Raw genomic sequence first — 16,353 nt, 5'->3', positions numbered from 1 at the left:
AGGTGACCTGGCTGCTGGCTGAACACCTCGAGCTTAAGATGCAAGGGAGGTTTTTTCCCTGGCTGGGTGGGTCTTGGATCTACTGCTTTCTGGTGAGGGCGGGCAAAGCTTGACCTGGCACTGCCCTCCTTGCCCGTGCTCTCCCTGCTGCGTCACAGACTATGCTGCTAGAGAAGCTGCGTGTGGTTCGACGCCCAGCCAGTGAGGCCACGTTCAATGTCTTCTACTACCTGCTGGCCTGTGGGGATGGCACCCTCAGGTGAGATGGGGCAGAGGGAACAGTGCCCCAGACTCCAACCCGCTGCTGCCCCCTGGACCTGGCTCCTTGGTTGCGTCCTGTACTATTGACTCATTGTGCACCTGCCACCTGCTAGACTCTGAGTCAGGCCCTTGGAGCTGGCGAGATCAGTGGGACTAGTCTCTTTCTGGCAGAACTGCCTCTGCCAGAGTCTTCCTCAGAGACCTTCAGGCTTTCTCTCTGTTCACTAGCCAAGGATACACGACAAGACTGAGCTGCCATCCTCTGCAGCTCTTATAGCTGAGGGCCTGGGCTCTGTCCTGGCTGGACCTGCCCACCGGGCAGGTTGGGCAGGTTCTCTGCTCCCCTTCAGGATCAGGTTGGATACTCTGACAGGGTGTCTCTGGTAACCTGAAAGGGACACAGGTGCCCTGAGCAAGTGTGCAGGCCAGTGGGGAAGGGTGGCGGCAGTAGGCCCGACATGAGGGCAAGATAAGCAGAACAAACGGGTCTCAGAGTGTGGACTCCGAGTCTACCCTCCCTGGCCGGGAGAGGGCCCTGGAGGGGTCAGGCTCTGTGCTGATGCTTCATCTGTGCCCCCCCACCCCCCAGGACAGAGCTCCATCTGAACCACTTGGCGGAGAACAATGTGTTTGGAATTGTGCCACTGGCCAAGGTGAGGGGCCTGTGGGGCCTGGGTCAGCAGCCTTGGGGGAGGTAGGAGAAGCCTTGAATGGGGCTTGGGATGCCCCAAGGAAATAGCAGGAGCCCAGCTCCAACTTGGTGCCTCCTGGAGGGTTTGTGAATGTGAGGGACAGTCGCTCAGAGCTGATACTGTTGCTTGTCTGTCCTTGTAGCCTGAGGAGAAGCAGAAGGCTGCCCAGCAGTTCAGTAAACTGCAGGCAGCCATGAAGGTGCTGGGCATTTCACCTGACGAGCAGAAAGCCTGCTGGCTCATCCTGGCTGCCACCTATCACCTGGGGGCTGCCGGTGCCACCAAAGGTAATCCCCAGTGGGTCCCAGCAGCCTGGCTTGTCACTTAGGAGAGCTAGTGGGGTCCTGCCCATGCCTAGCGTGACTTCACCCAGCCAGACTGTTAGTGATCTCCTTTCAGACCCCCCTCAGTGGCTTGTGTCTCTGCCCAGTCTCTCACATCAAAGCAGGAAGCTCCAAACACCTGGAGAAGCAACTGTGCCAGTGATGGTCTCAGGTCACTTAGCTGGCCATGACCAGGAGCTCTTTGAAGAGCTGGGGCTCTGGGGGGGCAGGGAGAGGTGTGGGGGACAGGGAGAAAGGTGCTAGCTCAGAGCAGCTTCCTGGAATAACTCTCCTTCTTGTTCCCTTCCTGACAGAGCCCCTTGAGGAGCAGGAGGGTAATTGACCTTGGGCCCTCCCTGAGGTGTAGGGGCCACCCTGCTCACCTTGGTGCTTGTCCTGGGTTCTCTCTGGGGCTGGGCTTGTTCTGTCACAGCAGAGGGGACTGGCCTGGGAGAAGCCCTGGGGCAGAGGGTGGGGAGCGTGGGTGCCTGCTGACCGTGGGACTTCTCATAATCCCGAGTAGCTGCTACTACCTGTTTTGAATCCAGACCCTGGAATTCCAGAAGCCTCCATGGAGGCATCAGTTGGGGAACGTGGGCTTGCGTTCTGGGGCTTCCAGAGGCCAGTTTTCCTGAGTTTTCTTCCCCTCTCTCCATGGGGTTGGGAGTGGTGTCTCTTCCCCTTGCATGGCAGGGTGTGGGCCACTAGAGGGCAGCAGACACCATGGTACTAGATGGGCTGCAGCTTGAGCACTGGTGCTTGGGGCTTGCGAATGGCTAGGGCTGGGGCTGGCTTGAAGAGCTGTTGCCTTCCTCCAAGGTGACGCTGGTGGATGGGTTCTTTGACACCTCTTCACCTCTTTCTCTTCCAGTCAGGGGAAAGGGGATGCTGTCTCTGAACAGCTTCTCGAGCTTGGGCTTCATCTTCCTCCAGGAGGTGAAGACTCCCAGTGGGAGGGACAAAGCATGATGGGTGGTTGGGTGGACCATGGGTGGACAGGGTGGAGGATTAGGGTCTTCATATCACAACAGGGGTGTCCCTGCCAACAGGGGTCGGGCTAAGTTACAGCGCTTGTCCCCACACTGTGGGCAGGCAGGCAGGCAGACACAGGGCTGTATAGAGAAAGTTTTTTTACTCGGAGGAGGTAGTGAGTCCAGGTTTCCTATAACCCTCCTCAGGGCTGGCTGCAGGGGCAGAGCTCTGGGTGTGTCAGACAGGTGCCTGCTGAGCAGTGTCTGTTCCTCCCCACAGCTTCTGCTCTTTTCCTCTGAGCCATGTGTTTGTAAGTGTGTTACAGTGTCTTTGTGGAGGTTCTCTGTTGATGTAATTGTATGCAGAAACAGGCTCCCTCAGGAGAGAGAGAGTGTGTTTCAGAGTCTGAATGTGGTTGAGTTTTTTCGCCTGCTTATCTTCACACACCCCATCCCACTCTAGTCCCTTCCCGTGGGCCTGGCGGGCCTAGTTGATGACTGTTGGCTAACACGCTGTTTTTCTTTGCATGCTGCATGCTGGTCCTTTGCCTTACAGAAGCTGCTGAAGGTAAAACCTTGTTTCTTGTTGGCTTTCCTAATTGCCGTGATTAGACACATGTTGGCAAAGGCGTGTTTGTCTGTGTAGGCTGTTCCTTTCCCCCTGAGGCTTTTTTTTTTTTTTTTTTTGCCTCCCTACTGTGGGGCCAGGGGTGGGTGTTAGTGGGCTCCCCTGATGTCCGCCTGAGGGTGATAGGGAGGGTCCTAATGCACTCACTCACAGGAGGGGTGGCACTGGCACTCTCTGGTGGTAGGTCTCCCGGGAATAGGCAGTTCTGTGCTCATCAGTGATACGCCCTCTGAAAGCCATTTCCACAGCTGACAGGGAGTCTTCTGATGCAGCAGTGTGCAGTTACCTCCACTTTCAGGACCTACTCTTTCTCTCCACCCCCTAAGGACACAGCTTACAGACTGTCCCTGTATTGTCTGAAACTCCTCTGCTGACCTCAGGGATGTTTTTTTCTTTCTGGAAGATACCTGATTCTAGCTCCCTGGAGCCAGAGGAGCCGAACGGCATTGTGGTTATCAGGTGACTAGGAAGCCTAAGATACTACACCCTCTCTCCTACCCCATTAGCTGGACGCAAGCAGTTTGCCCGTCATGAGTGGGCCCAGAAGGCGGCGTACCTGTTGGGATGCAGCCTGGAGGAGCTCTCCTCAGCCATCTTCAAGCATCAGCACAAGGGTGGTACCCTGCAGCGCTCAACCTCCTTCCGCCAGGGTCCTGAGGAGAGCAGCCTAGGAGATGGCACAGGTGCCCTGAGGCCCTGGGCATGTGGTGACTGGGAGGTGTCACCCAGGGCTCCTTGCTAGTGGGTATGGGCATACCTCTGGGGTGAATAGACACTTCTGCTAGAAGATGATCAACTCCAAAAACTTGGCCCTGGGGAGGTGGGAAGGGAGTGAGTGACAGTGCTGATCCCCTCCCCCCCCCAAGGCCCCAAACTGAGCGCACTGGAATGTCTAGAGGGCATGGCATCGGGCCTCTACAGCGAGCTCTTCACCCTTCTCATCTCCCTGATAAACAGGTGAGTACCAGGCAGACTGCCCAGCTCTCCAGCATCCTGCCTTGACAAAAACCTTTGTGCTGAGGTGACTGCTGCTGCAGCACCGTCCTCCACCAGCAGAGGGCTCACTGCCTCCACCAATGAGCTACACAGACTCCCCAGAGTCCTGGGCTCTCAGGCAGGGAGCGGATGTCACTTTGCTCAGGGCAGGGCTCCCTAGATGCTAGGGGACATTGCCCTGACCAGATCTGACTGCTCTCCCTTTCTTCCCTGCGAAGGGCTCTCAAGTCCAACCAACACTCGCTCTGCTCTATGATGATTGTGGACACCCCAGGCTTCCAGAACCCTGAACAGGGCGGGTCGGCCCGAGGGGCGTCCTTCGAGGAGCTGTGTCATAACTACGCTCAGGACCGGCTGCAGAGGCTCTTCCACGAACGCACCTTTGTGCAGGAGTTGGAAAGATACAAGGAGGTAGCCCCTGACCTTGCCCCTGCCTGTCTGCCTGGCTCCGCCAGCCTCACCTTCTGGGCTGGGTACACTCGGGGCATTTATAGGAGACGGAAGGCAGTTCCCTCCCCAGCATTTCTTCCCTTGCAAGAATGGTGTGGGAGTCTTTTCCTGCCCTGGATGCATTTTTACTTTCCAAAAAAAAAAAAAATAGTCTCTTGAGCTGGAGTGACATTTGGGGGTCCCTCCTTGCCTGCCCCTCCTAGGCTCTGATGTGCCATTGTGCAGTACTGTCGCCACGTGTCAGGCCTGGTCATCCCTTTCTCCCAGTCTCCTGATAAGATGGTGACTGGTCATCTAGGGCCCCTTGATGAACTGGTGTCCTGGGCGGGGTGAGATCGGGAAACCCAGCCTCAGGAGTGAAGCCACGGTGGGGGGGGGGGGGGCGACACTGATCTGGGATGAGGGAAGATGCACGAGGAAAACAACAGCCGTCCTCAAGTGTTTCAGGGCTGACTGTGTGGAGTGGAGGAGACTTAACTCTGGGCAGCCTGGTCGACTGATGTGAGTGACAGGACTGTGGGACTTCAGCATAAAATGTGAGTTTAGTGCGAAAGGAGGTCAGGAGGTTTTTAGTGTTTTGCAGATGCAGCGTGCCACCATGGGAGGTGACAAGCATCTGCCACTCGGGCGACTGGGGGGAGACTGTGTGGGCTGACCGAGGGGTCCCCTCAGGCCTGCTCACTGGGGAAGCTCTGCACTCACTGCCCCGCTGCCTTCCTCACTAGGAGAACATCGAGTTGGCGTTTGATGACTTGGAGCCGGCCATGGACAACTCTGTAGCTGTGGTGGACCAAGCCTCCCATCAGTCACTGGTAGGAATCTCATCGAGGGCCTGACCTGGCCCTTTCACTCCTTTTTTTCTTTCCTTTTCTCTTCTTTTCTTTCTTTCTTTTCTTTTCTTTTTTTTTTTTCCCTTCCTTTCCCTCCAGGGTTATCACTGGGGATTGGTGTCAGCTCTATGAATCCACCGCTCCTGGTGGCCATTTTTTTCCATTTTATTAGATAGGACAGAGAGGAATTGAGAGAGGAGGAGGAGATCGAGAGGGAGAGAGAAAGATAGACACCTGCAGACCTGCTTCACTGCTTGTGAAATGTCCCTGATGCAGGTGGGGAGCAGGGGCTCGGACCCAGACCCTTGTGTGGACCCTTGTGCTTTGTACTATGTGCACTTAACCAGGTGCGCCACTGTCCAGCCCCCTGTTTTGCTCCTTTCTATCCTTCACCCTCAGCAGGACCCTCCTCTGTGCCACTGGGGACTGAGGGCAAGGGACCTGAGCAGTTAAGGCCAAACGCCTAACAATTTAGAGCTGGGCTCTGTCCCTTGGCCCTCAGCTAGCCTATTCAAGATGGAGGCTCTCTCCTCTGTCCTCATTCAGTGGGAAGCACAGCTTTTGAGTGTGTGAACCCAGGCAGGAGAGTGGGTCTCCTCTTCCCAGCTGGAGCTCTTGTCCCATCCTATGACTGACCAGACTCTAGTGTGTATGCCAAGAACCCTACTGTCTCCTGCTATGTGGTAAGGGCCCGGAGGGACACAGTAGGGACATAGTCATGGCAGGGCTGGGTGAAGAGATGGTACTCTGCCCACATGAGAAAACTATGCTTAGTTATAAGACACCCACTGAGCGCCTATGTGGATATGAACCCTTGACTCTCGGCCTAGGGGATAGGCTCTGCCACCCATAGGACTTGTGCCTTATACACATCCTTCCTGGGACTAGCTGGCCTGATGAGCACTTGGTACTTGGGGACTGTCTTCAGCTGTGGGGATTGCATAAGCCTTTTTATTGGAGGATTGGCATGTTTGCAGTGCTGCTGGTCTTCCTTCTCTGCTTTGTGCCCTAATCCCTTCTGCCCCTTCCCCTAAGGGAAGGCCCTGCTGGGTTAGCAGAAACACGTGGGGCCCTGATGGGAGTGATTGTCCCCTGGGACAGATGCTTTAAGTACTCAAGTTCCAAGCCTCCCCAGGGAGACTGCCTGACACCTGCGTTCCTGTGGTGGCCTCCCTTGAGAGCCTTTGCCATTCCTGGGAGCTCCAGGGAAGTCAGCCTGTAAGGCTGGGCAGGCAGCGGTGGCCAAACAGTGTTTAAGGGGACCTGACTGTCCTTTCCCTTCTTTGATCTCACCTATTTGATGGGGGAGGTCCGTCCACAGCCCTCTGTGCTAAGCCCATCACTCACCATATAATGACTTCATTGTTCATTTTTGCTCCAGCTGCTCTAGGTCTTAGGTTCTTTGCTCTTTGGTTCTTGGCGACATTCCGCTTCCTCCTGGTGACTACACTCCCTGGGCAGTTGTGGGGAGGAAGTGCAGACAGCTGGGGTCAAAGAGAGGGAAGATGACGCTTCTCTTAGATCTCATCTTCCAGTCCCTAAAGGCCAGAATGGGGTGTGGGCAAGATTCAGACCTTCTTGCCCAAAGAAGGCTTGGGGATTCTATAGAAAAGGCACTTCCTTTTTTTTTTTTTTTTTTTTTTAATTTCATTAGCTTTATTGGATAGAGAAAGCCAGAAATCGAGAGGGAAGGTGAGAGATGGGTGGGGGAAGAGACAGAGAGACACCTGCAGCCCTACTTCACCACTTGTGAAGCTTTCCCCCTCCAAGTGGGGATTGGGGGCTTGAACCTGGGTCCTTGAACAATGCAAAATGTGCACTCAACCAGGGGCACTACCACCCAGCCCCTAAAAAGGCACTTTAAAAAAAATTATTTATAAAAAGGAAACATTAACTAAACCATAGGATAAGAGGGGTACAACTCCACACAATTCCCACCATCAGATCTCCATATTCCATCCCCTCCCCTGATAGCTTTCCTATTCTTTAACCCTCTGGGAGTATGGACCCAAGGTCATTTTGAGATACAGAAGGTGGAAGGTCTGGCTTCTGTAATTGCTTCCCCGCTGAACATGGGCATTGACAGTTCAATCCATACTCCCAGCCTGTCTCTCTCCCTATTGGGGAAGGACTCGGGGGAATCAGAGCTCCAGGACACATTGGTAGGGTCGTCTGTCCAGGGAAGTCTGGTTGGCATCATGCTAGCATCTGGAACCTGGTGGCTGAAAAGAGAGTTAACATACAAAGCCAGACAAATTGTTGACCAATTATGGACCTAAAGGCTGGAATAGTGCAGATGAAGAGTTGGGGGGTCCTCTATTTTGTAGATAGCTAGTAGGCATATTTTAGTTATATTCCAAGGGGCCTGTGGCTATACTAGGTTTTTTTTTTTTCTCCTGAGTCTGAAATCTGATATGCAGGTGGATCCAAGTTATTGTCTGGGGAGATGATGTTATGGCTAGAAAAGGAACAGAAAGCTGGATCAGGGAAGAGAGTAGCTCCCTAATATGGGAAAGGGGTATAAATATTGTTTACTCTAAGCCCCATCGATTTGATTTGGTCTGGGGCCCATATTCAGCTTAGGAGCCTATGTGACCTCTGCATCCCTGTAGATCTGAGCTCACATTCTGTGGTCATGAGTAGGAAAAAAGGCACTTTCTAACCAGGTGAGCCCACACATCTCTTTGGTCTGTGTGGGGTGTTATAAATCAGAATTCAGCACTTCCACCTTCTCTTGAAAAGCTGGAGAATTTATCAGCAGTAGTTTAATGATCTTCTGTGACAGGAACTGATAATAGCTAAGTGTCCCCTTTAAATGAGGATGCCTGCTCTTGTCACTTCAGCTCCACCCATTTTGGCTGTAGGTCACAACCACCAAGTCACCTGTGCTAGGCTTTGGGTACCTGATCCCACCTGCAGTGCTCTGAGCCTTCTCTGGGTTCTGTCTTCTGGGACAGGCTGGGCATGGAGTCCCAGTAGCTGTCCCTCATGGCACACCTCCTTTGAGATGTGCATGGTGTTCAGAGCCCTACAGGCTTTATTGCAGTTACCTGCCTGGCAGGTGATGCTCAGAGAATGAGGGTAGCTTGGAGCTTACCTAAGCCCCCCCCCATGACCTCTGAGAGGATGAGGAGGGAGGAGAGCCTCTAGATATGGGTTGGGGTCTTTGGTGACTTTGGACATCAGGTCTAGAAAGCATTTTCTGTGGTCCAGGAGATGGCTCAATGGATAAAGCATTGGACTTTCAAGCATGAGGTCCTGAGTTCAATCCCTGGCAGCACATGTACCAGAGTGACGTCTGGTTCTTTCTCTCTCTTCTCCTATCTTTATCATTAATAAATAAATAAAGTGGTTTTTTGTTTGTTTGTTTTTTTAAAAAAAGCATTTTCCTGTGGACTCCTCTGATCTCTTTCTGGCCCTTCCTTCTTGCTGTCCAGCAGCTCCACAGGGTGTCAGCAGTGAGTGGCAGGCGCGTGCACCCTCTCGCGCATGTGTGTTTGGGTAGCATGCTTACCGTGTGCGGTTGAGCCAGGTCCCTGGCTCATTTCCCACATCTTCATGTGACAAGTGGTATTTCATTGCCACCCCCTCCCCCCCCCTTTTCAGGTCCGCTCGCTGGCTCGCACGGATGAGGCAAGAGGCCTGTTGTGGCTATTGGAAGAGGAGACTCTGGTGCCAGGAGCTACCGAGGATTCCCTGCTGGAACGCCTTTTCTCCTACTATGGTCCTCAGGAAGGTGATAAAAAGGGTAGGTGGGCACCTCCTGGAGGTGCCCTGAGCAACGGGCTGCCAGACAGAGGAAGCACCCCCTGGTTCCTCTGCAGAGGGCCACCTGGTCCAGGTGGCACTACCTGGGGGTACAGTGAGCCCCTGGGTTCTTTCAGGCTTGTGATCTGAACCTCACTTCTCCCACTCTCAGGCCAAAGCCCCCTCCTGCGTAGCAGCAAACCACACCACTTCCTCCTGGGCCATAGCCACAACACCAACTGGGTGGAGTACAACATGGCTGGCTGGCTGAGCTACACCAAGCAGAACCCAGCCACCCAGAATGCTCCCCGACTCCTGCAAGACTCCCAGAAGTAAGAACACCACTCACTCTGCCCAGGCTCCATCCCAGTGTTCTGGTTGCAGGCTCCCTCACTCACAGGGTAGACACTCTCTACTTTTTGAGAGGTAGCAGCTAAGATCAGTTGTCCCCAAGAGGATGGCGTAGGGGTGGGGTAGACAAGTTAGGAGGGACCTCGGGCTCAAGTTTGAATAACACCCCCACATTCTTCATAGAAGGCAGGAGTAGCCTTAAAACCCCTCAGTCACAGAAGCCCTGTCATCCATCCATCCAACAGATAATTATCGGGCACCATGACAGGGACTCTTCGATATGCTTGGCAGATAGCTGTGAACAAAACAAATTCCCTGCCCATGTGGAGTGTACATCCTAGGGGTTCGGGGAGGAGACAGATAACGACCAGGAAGCATAATGAGTAAATTATAGAGTAGGTTATAATGATGCAGAACCCTGACCTCCCCACCATGCTGGAAATCCCTTCCCCACCTGTGCCCTGCTGGGGCTAGAGAAGAGCAGACCAATGTCTGCCTGCCTACCTCTGGGCCTCTGACCATCTGACTTTCTCCTCTAACTCTCTAAAGATTCTCCTGCAGTCTCTGTGCATGTGAGAGATGCAACCCCCCGCCCAGATCACCCCCCTAACTCTCTAAAGATTCTCCTGCAGTCTCTGTGTGTGTGAGAGATGCAAATCCCCGCCCAGATTGCCCCTCTAACTCTCTAAAGATTCTCCTGCAGTCTCTGTGCGTGTGAGAGATGCAACCCCCCGCCCAGATCGCCCCTGCTCCCAGCCACGGTGGTGGTACTGGTGGTGCTGGTTGGTGTCCTAGAGGCAGGGACAGCCTTTCCTGCCCCACAAATGTGACTGATGGTTCTCCCACCTCTGGCAGAAAAATCATCAGTAACCTGTTTCTGGGCCGGGCAGGCAGCACCACGGTGCTGTCAGGCTCCATTGCGGGCCTGGAGGGCGGCTCCCAGCTGGCATTGCGCCGGGCCACCAGCATGAGGAAGACCTTCACCACGGGCATGGCAGCTGTCAAGAAGAAATCACTGTGCATCCAGATTAAGCTGCAGGTGGTAAGTGTGCCGGCCGCTGTCGCAGGGCCCTTCCCCACCTTGGACCTCCCGACCTCCTTAAACACCCTTGATCAGACTCGATCACTGCAAATGAGGTTCGTCTTGTCAGTGGTGCTACTTGTGAGCCCATCCAGGCCTGGGGAGGGCAGCGTTGCCCAGGCTTAGCAGGTACTGGCCCTCAGGATACCTGCCATCCTGTGAGGAGTGGACACGCTGACCCCAGTCCCTGCTCTCCTGGACACGGGGTGTCAGCGTCTTCTGACCCTTCCTTCTCCTTTGTCAGGACGCCCTCATTGACACCATCAAGAAGTCGAAGCTGCATTTCGTGCACTGCTTCCTGCCTGTGGCCGAGGGCTGGGGTGGGGAGCCCCGTTCTGCCTCCTCCCGCAGAGTGAGCAGTAGCAGCGAGCTGGACCTGCCCCCTGGAGACCACTGCGAGGCTGGGCTTCTGCAGCTCGACGTGCCCCTGCTCCGTGCCCAGCTCCGAGGCTCCCGACTGCTGGATGCCATGCGCATGTACCGCCAAGGTGTGCCTCCTCCCTTCTTGGCTCTGCCTCTCTCTTATGGAGCTTCCCCTGCCCACCCTCACCTCCCAGATGGAGCCCACAGGCTGGGAAGGGACTGCTCTCCTTATGCTGGTCCTTGTGCTTTGTACCACCTGCGCTTAACCCACTGCGCTACCACCCGACTGCCTAGGGACTGGTCTCCTGTCTCAGACTGGCCCTGGGTCTCTTCTGCTCAGTTGTCTCCACTGTGGCGTCTCTCTTCTTGTCTTTCCAAATGCACAGCTGCTCCCTTCTCATTTTCTTCCTATCCGAATCACTCTCCTCCTCCTCCTCCTCTTCTTCCTCATTTCCCTTCTACATTCCAGTCTTCTTCTTCATCTCCCTGCCCTTCCTAACCCACGTGCCTGTCATCTGTCCCTACCGCTCCCTGGTTCGGATGGGTCTGCCCCATGGCCGTTATTATCTCTAAAAGCTGGCAGGTGGGAATGGAAGTTCTGAATATTCTTTTTTTGTTTTGTTTTTGTTTTTTTAAATTTATTTTCCCTTTTGTTGCCCTGGTTGTTTTTTGTTGTTGTTGTAGTTATTGTTATTGTTGTTATTGATGTCATCATAGTTAGATAAGACAGAAAGAAATGGAGAGAGGAGGAGAAGACGGAGAGGAGGAGAGAAAGATAGGAAGCTTTCCTATATTTTATCACTCTGGGAATATGGACCCAGGATTATTATGGGGTACAGAAGGTGGAAAGTCTGGCTTCTGTAATTGCTTCTCCTCTGGACATGGGTGTTGGCAGATCAGTCCATACTCCCAGCCAGTTTCTGTCTTTCCCTAGTGGAGCAGGGCTCTGGAGAGGTGGGGTTCCAGGGTATATTGGTGAGGTCAAGGTTCATCTTTTTATGGGCCCACTTAAAGAAGGGTTGAGATAGGGTGATAGTAACAGTAGTTAACATCCTTTAGAACATTGACCGTATATACCATACATAAACCATTCTGGACTCAGCACACACATAAGCTCTTCTAGTGTTCACTGCAAGCTTCTGAGGTATAGGTACTCTTAGCACCTCTCTGGATAAGGAGACTGAAGCTCAGAGAGGCTTCGCAGCTTGCCCAAAGTCATATAGTTCATGAGCAGCAAAGTGGGATTTGCCCAGGCACACCAGTTCCAGAGTGCATTGTCTCTCAAGGAAGGTTTTGCTTGCCCGGGAAGTTATTTGTTCATTTATTTTTATTAGATAAAGACAGAGAAATAGAGAAGGGGAGATAGAGAGGGAGAGATAGATAGATAGATAGATGGATGGAGAAAGAGAGAGAGAGAGAGAGATACTTGCAGAAGTGCTTCACTGTTTGTGAAGCTTTCCCCCTGCAGGTATGGACTGGAGGCTCTAACTTGGGCCCTTGTGCATTGTAATGTATGTGCTTAACTGGGTCTGCCACCACCCAGCCCCACAAGTTCTGAGTTGCCTGGTTTCTACCCTGTTTTCTGAGCTAGACCAGCAGCTGTGGCCTTCCCACCCATAGCCAGGTCGGTCCCTTGAGTCATCCCCATGGACACCATCATTTTCCTTCAGCAACCAAAGCGAGGAAACGGGCTCCCTGCCCTGCTCTAAATAAATCATTGATCTGTCCCCACGTCTTGATATGGAGTTGGTGTTTATTATTTCAAAACCAGATTGTTACCACTCTGAACCAAAAATCAATGTGCTTTACTCAAACAAGCAGATCGATGAGGCCAGCAGCAGCCAGCCCCCCTCCCCTCACCCAGCCCCCAGCCGCCGTCGATAGTGCTGATGATTAATTAAGATGCCAGGCGTCCAGACCTGCTATCCCGGCCCATCAATTTAATTGCAATTCAGATACAATCAATAGCTCACTTTGTCTTGGCCCCTCACTGGCCCCCGCCTCCTGTTTCAATTATCGGGCACATGCATCAGCCTCATCTCTCAGCTGGAGGATTTCCCAGAGCTCGCTAGCCCAGTGCGGGGGAGCCAGCCCCCAACTGAGCGGGAGCTTGGGCTTGGAGTCCAGGTCTGCCTCCAGCTGCAGCCTTTGTGACCTTGAGCAAGCCGGTCACACTACCTTTCGGGCCTCATTTTCTGCATCCAGAAGATAAGTTATGTCTGGTCTGAAATTCTAGGATTTTGCAGGAGAGTGTATCTTGGCTTTCTGTCATGGGTCCTGATGTTGGCTGGTTGACTTGTAGTTACCTCCCACTAACCACTTACTCCAGGTCCAGAATCATTTACCTTTGTCTCCTCCAACACCACCCCCGCCCCAAGTCCAAATAGTAGGGGGTCTCAGTAAGGTTACATACCACTTTGGAGGAAGAGAATATATAAGTTTCTCTGGCTCCTTGATAGAGGTTCAAGGTCTCCATGGATACAGAAGGGAGTTCTTTTTCCCATTCTCCCTTTCTCCCTTCCCCCCTTCCTTCCTTCCTTTCTTTTTTCTTTTCTCTCCCTCCTCCTCTTCTTTACCACTGCTAAACTCTGGCTTTTGGTAGTATTGGGGTTTGAACCTGGAGCCTTTGATGTCTACACATGCCTTTCTGATACCGGGCTCTGGATTGTGCAAAGGCAGGTAGATTTTTATTGAACATTCACCATGTGGGCCAAGCTGTGCTCTCTAAACGTTTTTCCATTGAATCCCCAGCACTGCCTTGTGAGATAAGCATAAGGATAATGAAGCTGAGGCTCAGAGAGGTTGAGGAACTCGTCCAAGGTCATGTGATACTAAGAGTTAGGGCAGGATTTCACCTCCAGACCCTTGTCCTTTTTCCTTCAACTACTCTCTGATACCTTGTTTATTTTTTCTTTAGTCTTCTCTGGGTAATCACAGAGTTGTGGACTTGGAGGGCAAGAAAGCACCTCCCCCTGCCCCCTCCCATTTTTTTTTTCAGGTATCTTGGGCCTTCACTGTATCTTGGTAATTTCAATTCTCCCAGAAGACTTTTGCTATCTATATTGTTTTAACTTAAGAGAGAGGTAGCCAGGGAGGGACAGAGAAGGAGAAATACTGCTTTAAGTGGTGCCTGGGGCTCAAACTCAGGGTCTTGCACATTCTCAAGTGTGTGCTCTAGCAGACCCCTCAAAGGCATCTTGAAGCCGTCCAGATTTGTCTCCATAGCTTCCTTCCAGGTGCTCAGCTGCCCCAACCCAGTTCCACTTCCACTTCTCACTGACAAAGTGTTTGCTTCCTTCTAAGTGAACTTGTTCCCATTTTAACTATCCTTCTACATTTATTCCAGGTGTTCTTTTGAGTTGGCTCTGGTTTCCTATCCCCCACTTTAAAAAATACTTTATTGTTGGCTAGAGACAGAGAAAAATCAAGAGGAAAGGGGAGGGAGGGAGGGAGAGAGGCAGAGAGAGAGTGTACACTGCAGCACTGCTTCATTGCTCACAAAGCTTTCTCTCTGCAGGTGGGGACCTGGACCTTGAACCCAGGTTTTTGTGCATTGTGACATGTGGGCTCAACTGGGTGTACCGCTGCTTCCACCACCCCACACCCGTTTTATTTTTTATCATCACCTGGGCTTCACCACTCCAAGTTGACTTATTCTTTAAGGTCAAAACAGAGGGAAAAGACATTAAATTAATTATAGCAGAGAAGCTTCTTCTAGTGTGCTGGGGGGCTAGGCTCAAACCTGGCTTGTGTAACAAAGCAGGTGCACTATCCTGGTGAGCTCTTTTACTGGTCCAGTGGAACCTGTTCCCAGCCTAATTGGCCTCCACTTGTCCCTGCTTTCTTCCTGTCCACCTTTACTTTCCAGGCCTGTCTCAACTACTCAGCTACGAGCTTTCCACCCCAGCAGATTCTGACACACACTCTCTCTCTCTTTAAATTTAAATTTTTTTATATTTATTTATTCCCTTTTGTTGCCCTTGTTGTTTCATTGTTGTAGTTATTATTGTTGTCGTTGTTGTTGTTATTGATGTCGTCATCGTTGGAACACGATGAGAACAGAGAGAAATGGAGAGAGAAGGGGAAGACAGAGGGGGAGAGAAAGACAGACACCTGCAGACCTGCTTCACTGCTTGTGAAGCGACTCCCCTGCAGGTGGGGAGCCGGGGGCTCGAACCGGGATCCTTATGCTGGTCCTTGTGCTTTGCGCCACATGCACTTAACCTGCTGTGCTACCACCAGACTCCCTCTTTAAACTTTTTTTAACTCTAGGATTTTTAAAAAATTTTTTAAAAAATTATCTTTGGGGCAGGGGAAATAGCTTAATGGTTATGCAAACAGACTTTCATGCCTGAGGTTCCAAAGTCCCAGGTTCAGTCCTCTGCACCACCATAAACCAGAGCTGAGTAGTGCTCTGGTGTTTCTCTGTGTGTGTGTGTGTGTGTCTCTCTGCATCTCTCTCAGAAATAAATAAATAAAACATTAAAAAATTACCTTTACTGGGGGTCAGTCAGTAGCGCGGTGGGTTAAGCGCACATGGTGCTAAGTGCAAGGACCGGCACAAGGATACTGGTTCAAGCCACCTGCAGGGGGTCTCTTTAAAGGCGGTGAAGCAGGCCAGCAGGTGTTTGTCTTTCTCTCCCCCTCTCTGTCTCCCCTCCTGTCTCGATTTCTCTCTGTCCTATCCAACAACAACAAGGGCAAGAAAATAGAAAAAAATGGCCTCCAGGAGCAGTGTATTCATAGTGTGGGCACTGAGCCCTGGTGATAACCCTGGAGGCAAAAAAAGAGAAAAAAACATCTTTATTTGTTTGATAGAGACAGTTAGAAATGGAGAGGGAAGGGGGTGATAGGGAGAGAGAAAGAGAGACACCTGCAACTCTGCTTCACTACTTGCAAAGCTTTCCCCCTGCAGGTAGGGACAGGGGCTTGAACCCTGGTCCTTACACATTGTAACGTGTGCTTAACCAGGTGTGCCACCACCTGGCCCCATCCAGAAGACTCTCGAGTGAGGCCTGCTGGGAGCAGGTGAGGCATTGACTAACCTGACCTTGGCTTCCCTCTTTAGGGTACCCTGACCACATGGTGTTTTCTGAGTTCCGGCGCCGCTTTGATGTCCTGGCCCCACACCTGACCAAGAAACATGGGCGCAACTACATTGTAGTAGATGAAAGACGGGTAGGTTGGGCCCCAGGGCCCCTCCAGACACCTCCCTTCTCAGGCCAGTTGGGAGAATTCATGACTGCAGAAAGGGGATGGATGTCTCTCTGCCATCCTAGGCTGTCCCCTCGACCTCCAGGTGCAGTTCTCAAGAGAGCCAGAGGGCTCCATGAACAGAGGAGTCTTCCGTCATTTCTCTGACCTCAGGCACCCAGCCTGACTCAAGGCACCACAGACCTTAGATTGATTTCCATGAAGGGCAAGTACTCTGTAGAATGGAACAGGAAGTGTCTCCTTGTGCCCTGAGTCACAGGTGACCATTCCTGGAAACCTTGAGAACTTCCCCATTCAGGACCTGCCAGTGGCCTTCCTGGCTGACCTTGGTATGGCCGCAGATGACCTGCCCCATACCTCCTTCTTTCTGACCCTTTACCTCTATCCCAGCCCTCCCCTCACCACCTCCACCATCCCCCCATGGCTACAACTAGCACCTTGTCATC

The 16,353-nt window shown here is 52.4% G+C and overlaps 1 protein-coding gene across 13 annotated transcripts in view; it reads left to right on the top strand.

Moving 5' to 3' along the window:
• MYO18A (myosin XVIIIA) overlaps positions 1 to 16,353 on the top strand; it is a 134,488-nt gene that overhangs the window by 86,080 nt on the left and 32,055 nt on the right. For 12 of the 13 annotated variants that reach the window (XM_060204056.1, XM_060204054.1, XM_060204055.1 and 9 more), the window contains 12 exons: positions 159 to 259; positions 851 to 914; positions 1,096 to 1,240; positions 3,382 to 3,558; positions 3,742 to 3,832; positions 4,090 to 4,282; positions 5,047 to 5,133; positions 8,758 to 8,899; positions 9,071 to 9,230; positions 10,105 to 10,291; positions 10,575 to 10,818; positions 15,762 to 15,871. In XM_060204056.1, coding sequence (XP_060060039.1) covers positions 159 to 259; positions 851 to 914; positions 1,096 to 1,240; positions 3,382 to 3,558; positions 3,742 to 3,832; positions 4,090 to 4,282; positions 5,047 to 5,133; positions 8,758 to 8,899; positions 9,071 to 9,230; positions 10,105 to 10,291; positions 10,575 to 10,818; positions 15,762 to 15,871 — 1,701 coding nt within the window. Of the gene's footprint in view, positions 1 to 158; positions 260 to 850; positions 915 to 1,095; positions 1,241 to 2,317; positions 2,816 to 3,381; positions 3,559 to 3,741; positions 3,833 to 4,089; positions 4,283 to 5,046; positions 5,134 to 8,757; positions 8,900 to 9,070; positions 9,231 to 10,104; positions 10,292 to 10,574; positions 10,819 to 15,761; positions 15,872 to 16,353 lie in introns of those variants that run through there. The other variant, XM_060204053.1, reaches the window with a different exon arrangement.

The sequence above is a fragment of the Erinaceus europaeus genome, chromosome 12, assembly GCF_950295315.1.
Source record: "Erinaceus europaeus chromosome 12, mEriEur2.1, whole genome shotgun sequence".
In the NCBI taxonomy this organism is placed as follows: Eukaryota; Metazoa; Chordata; class Mammalia; order Eulipotyphla; family Erinaceidae; genus Erinaceus; species Erinaceus europaeus.
This window is presented reverse-complemented; position numbering and strand designations above follow the sequence as displayed.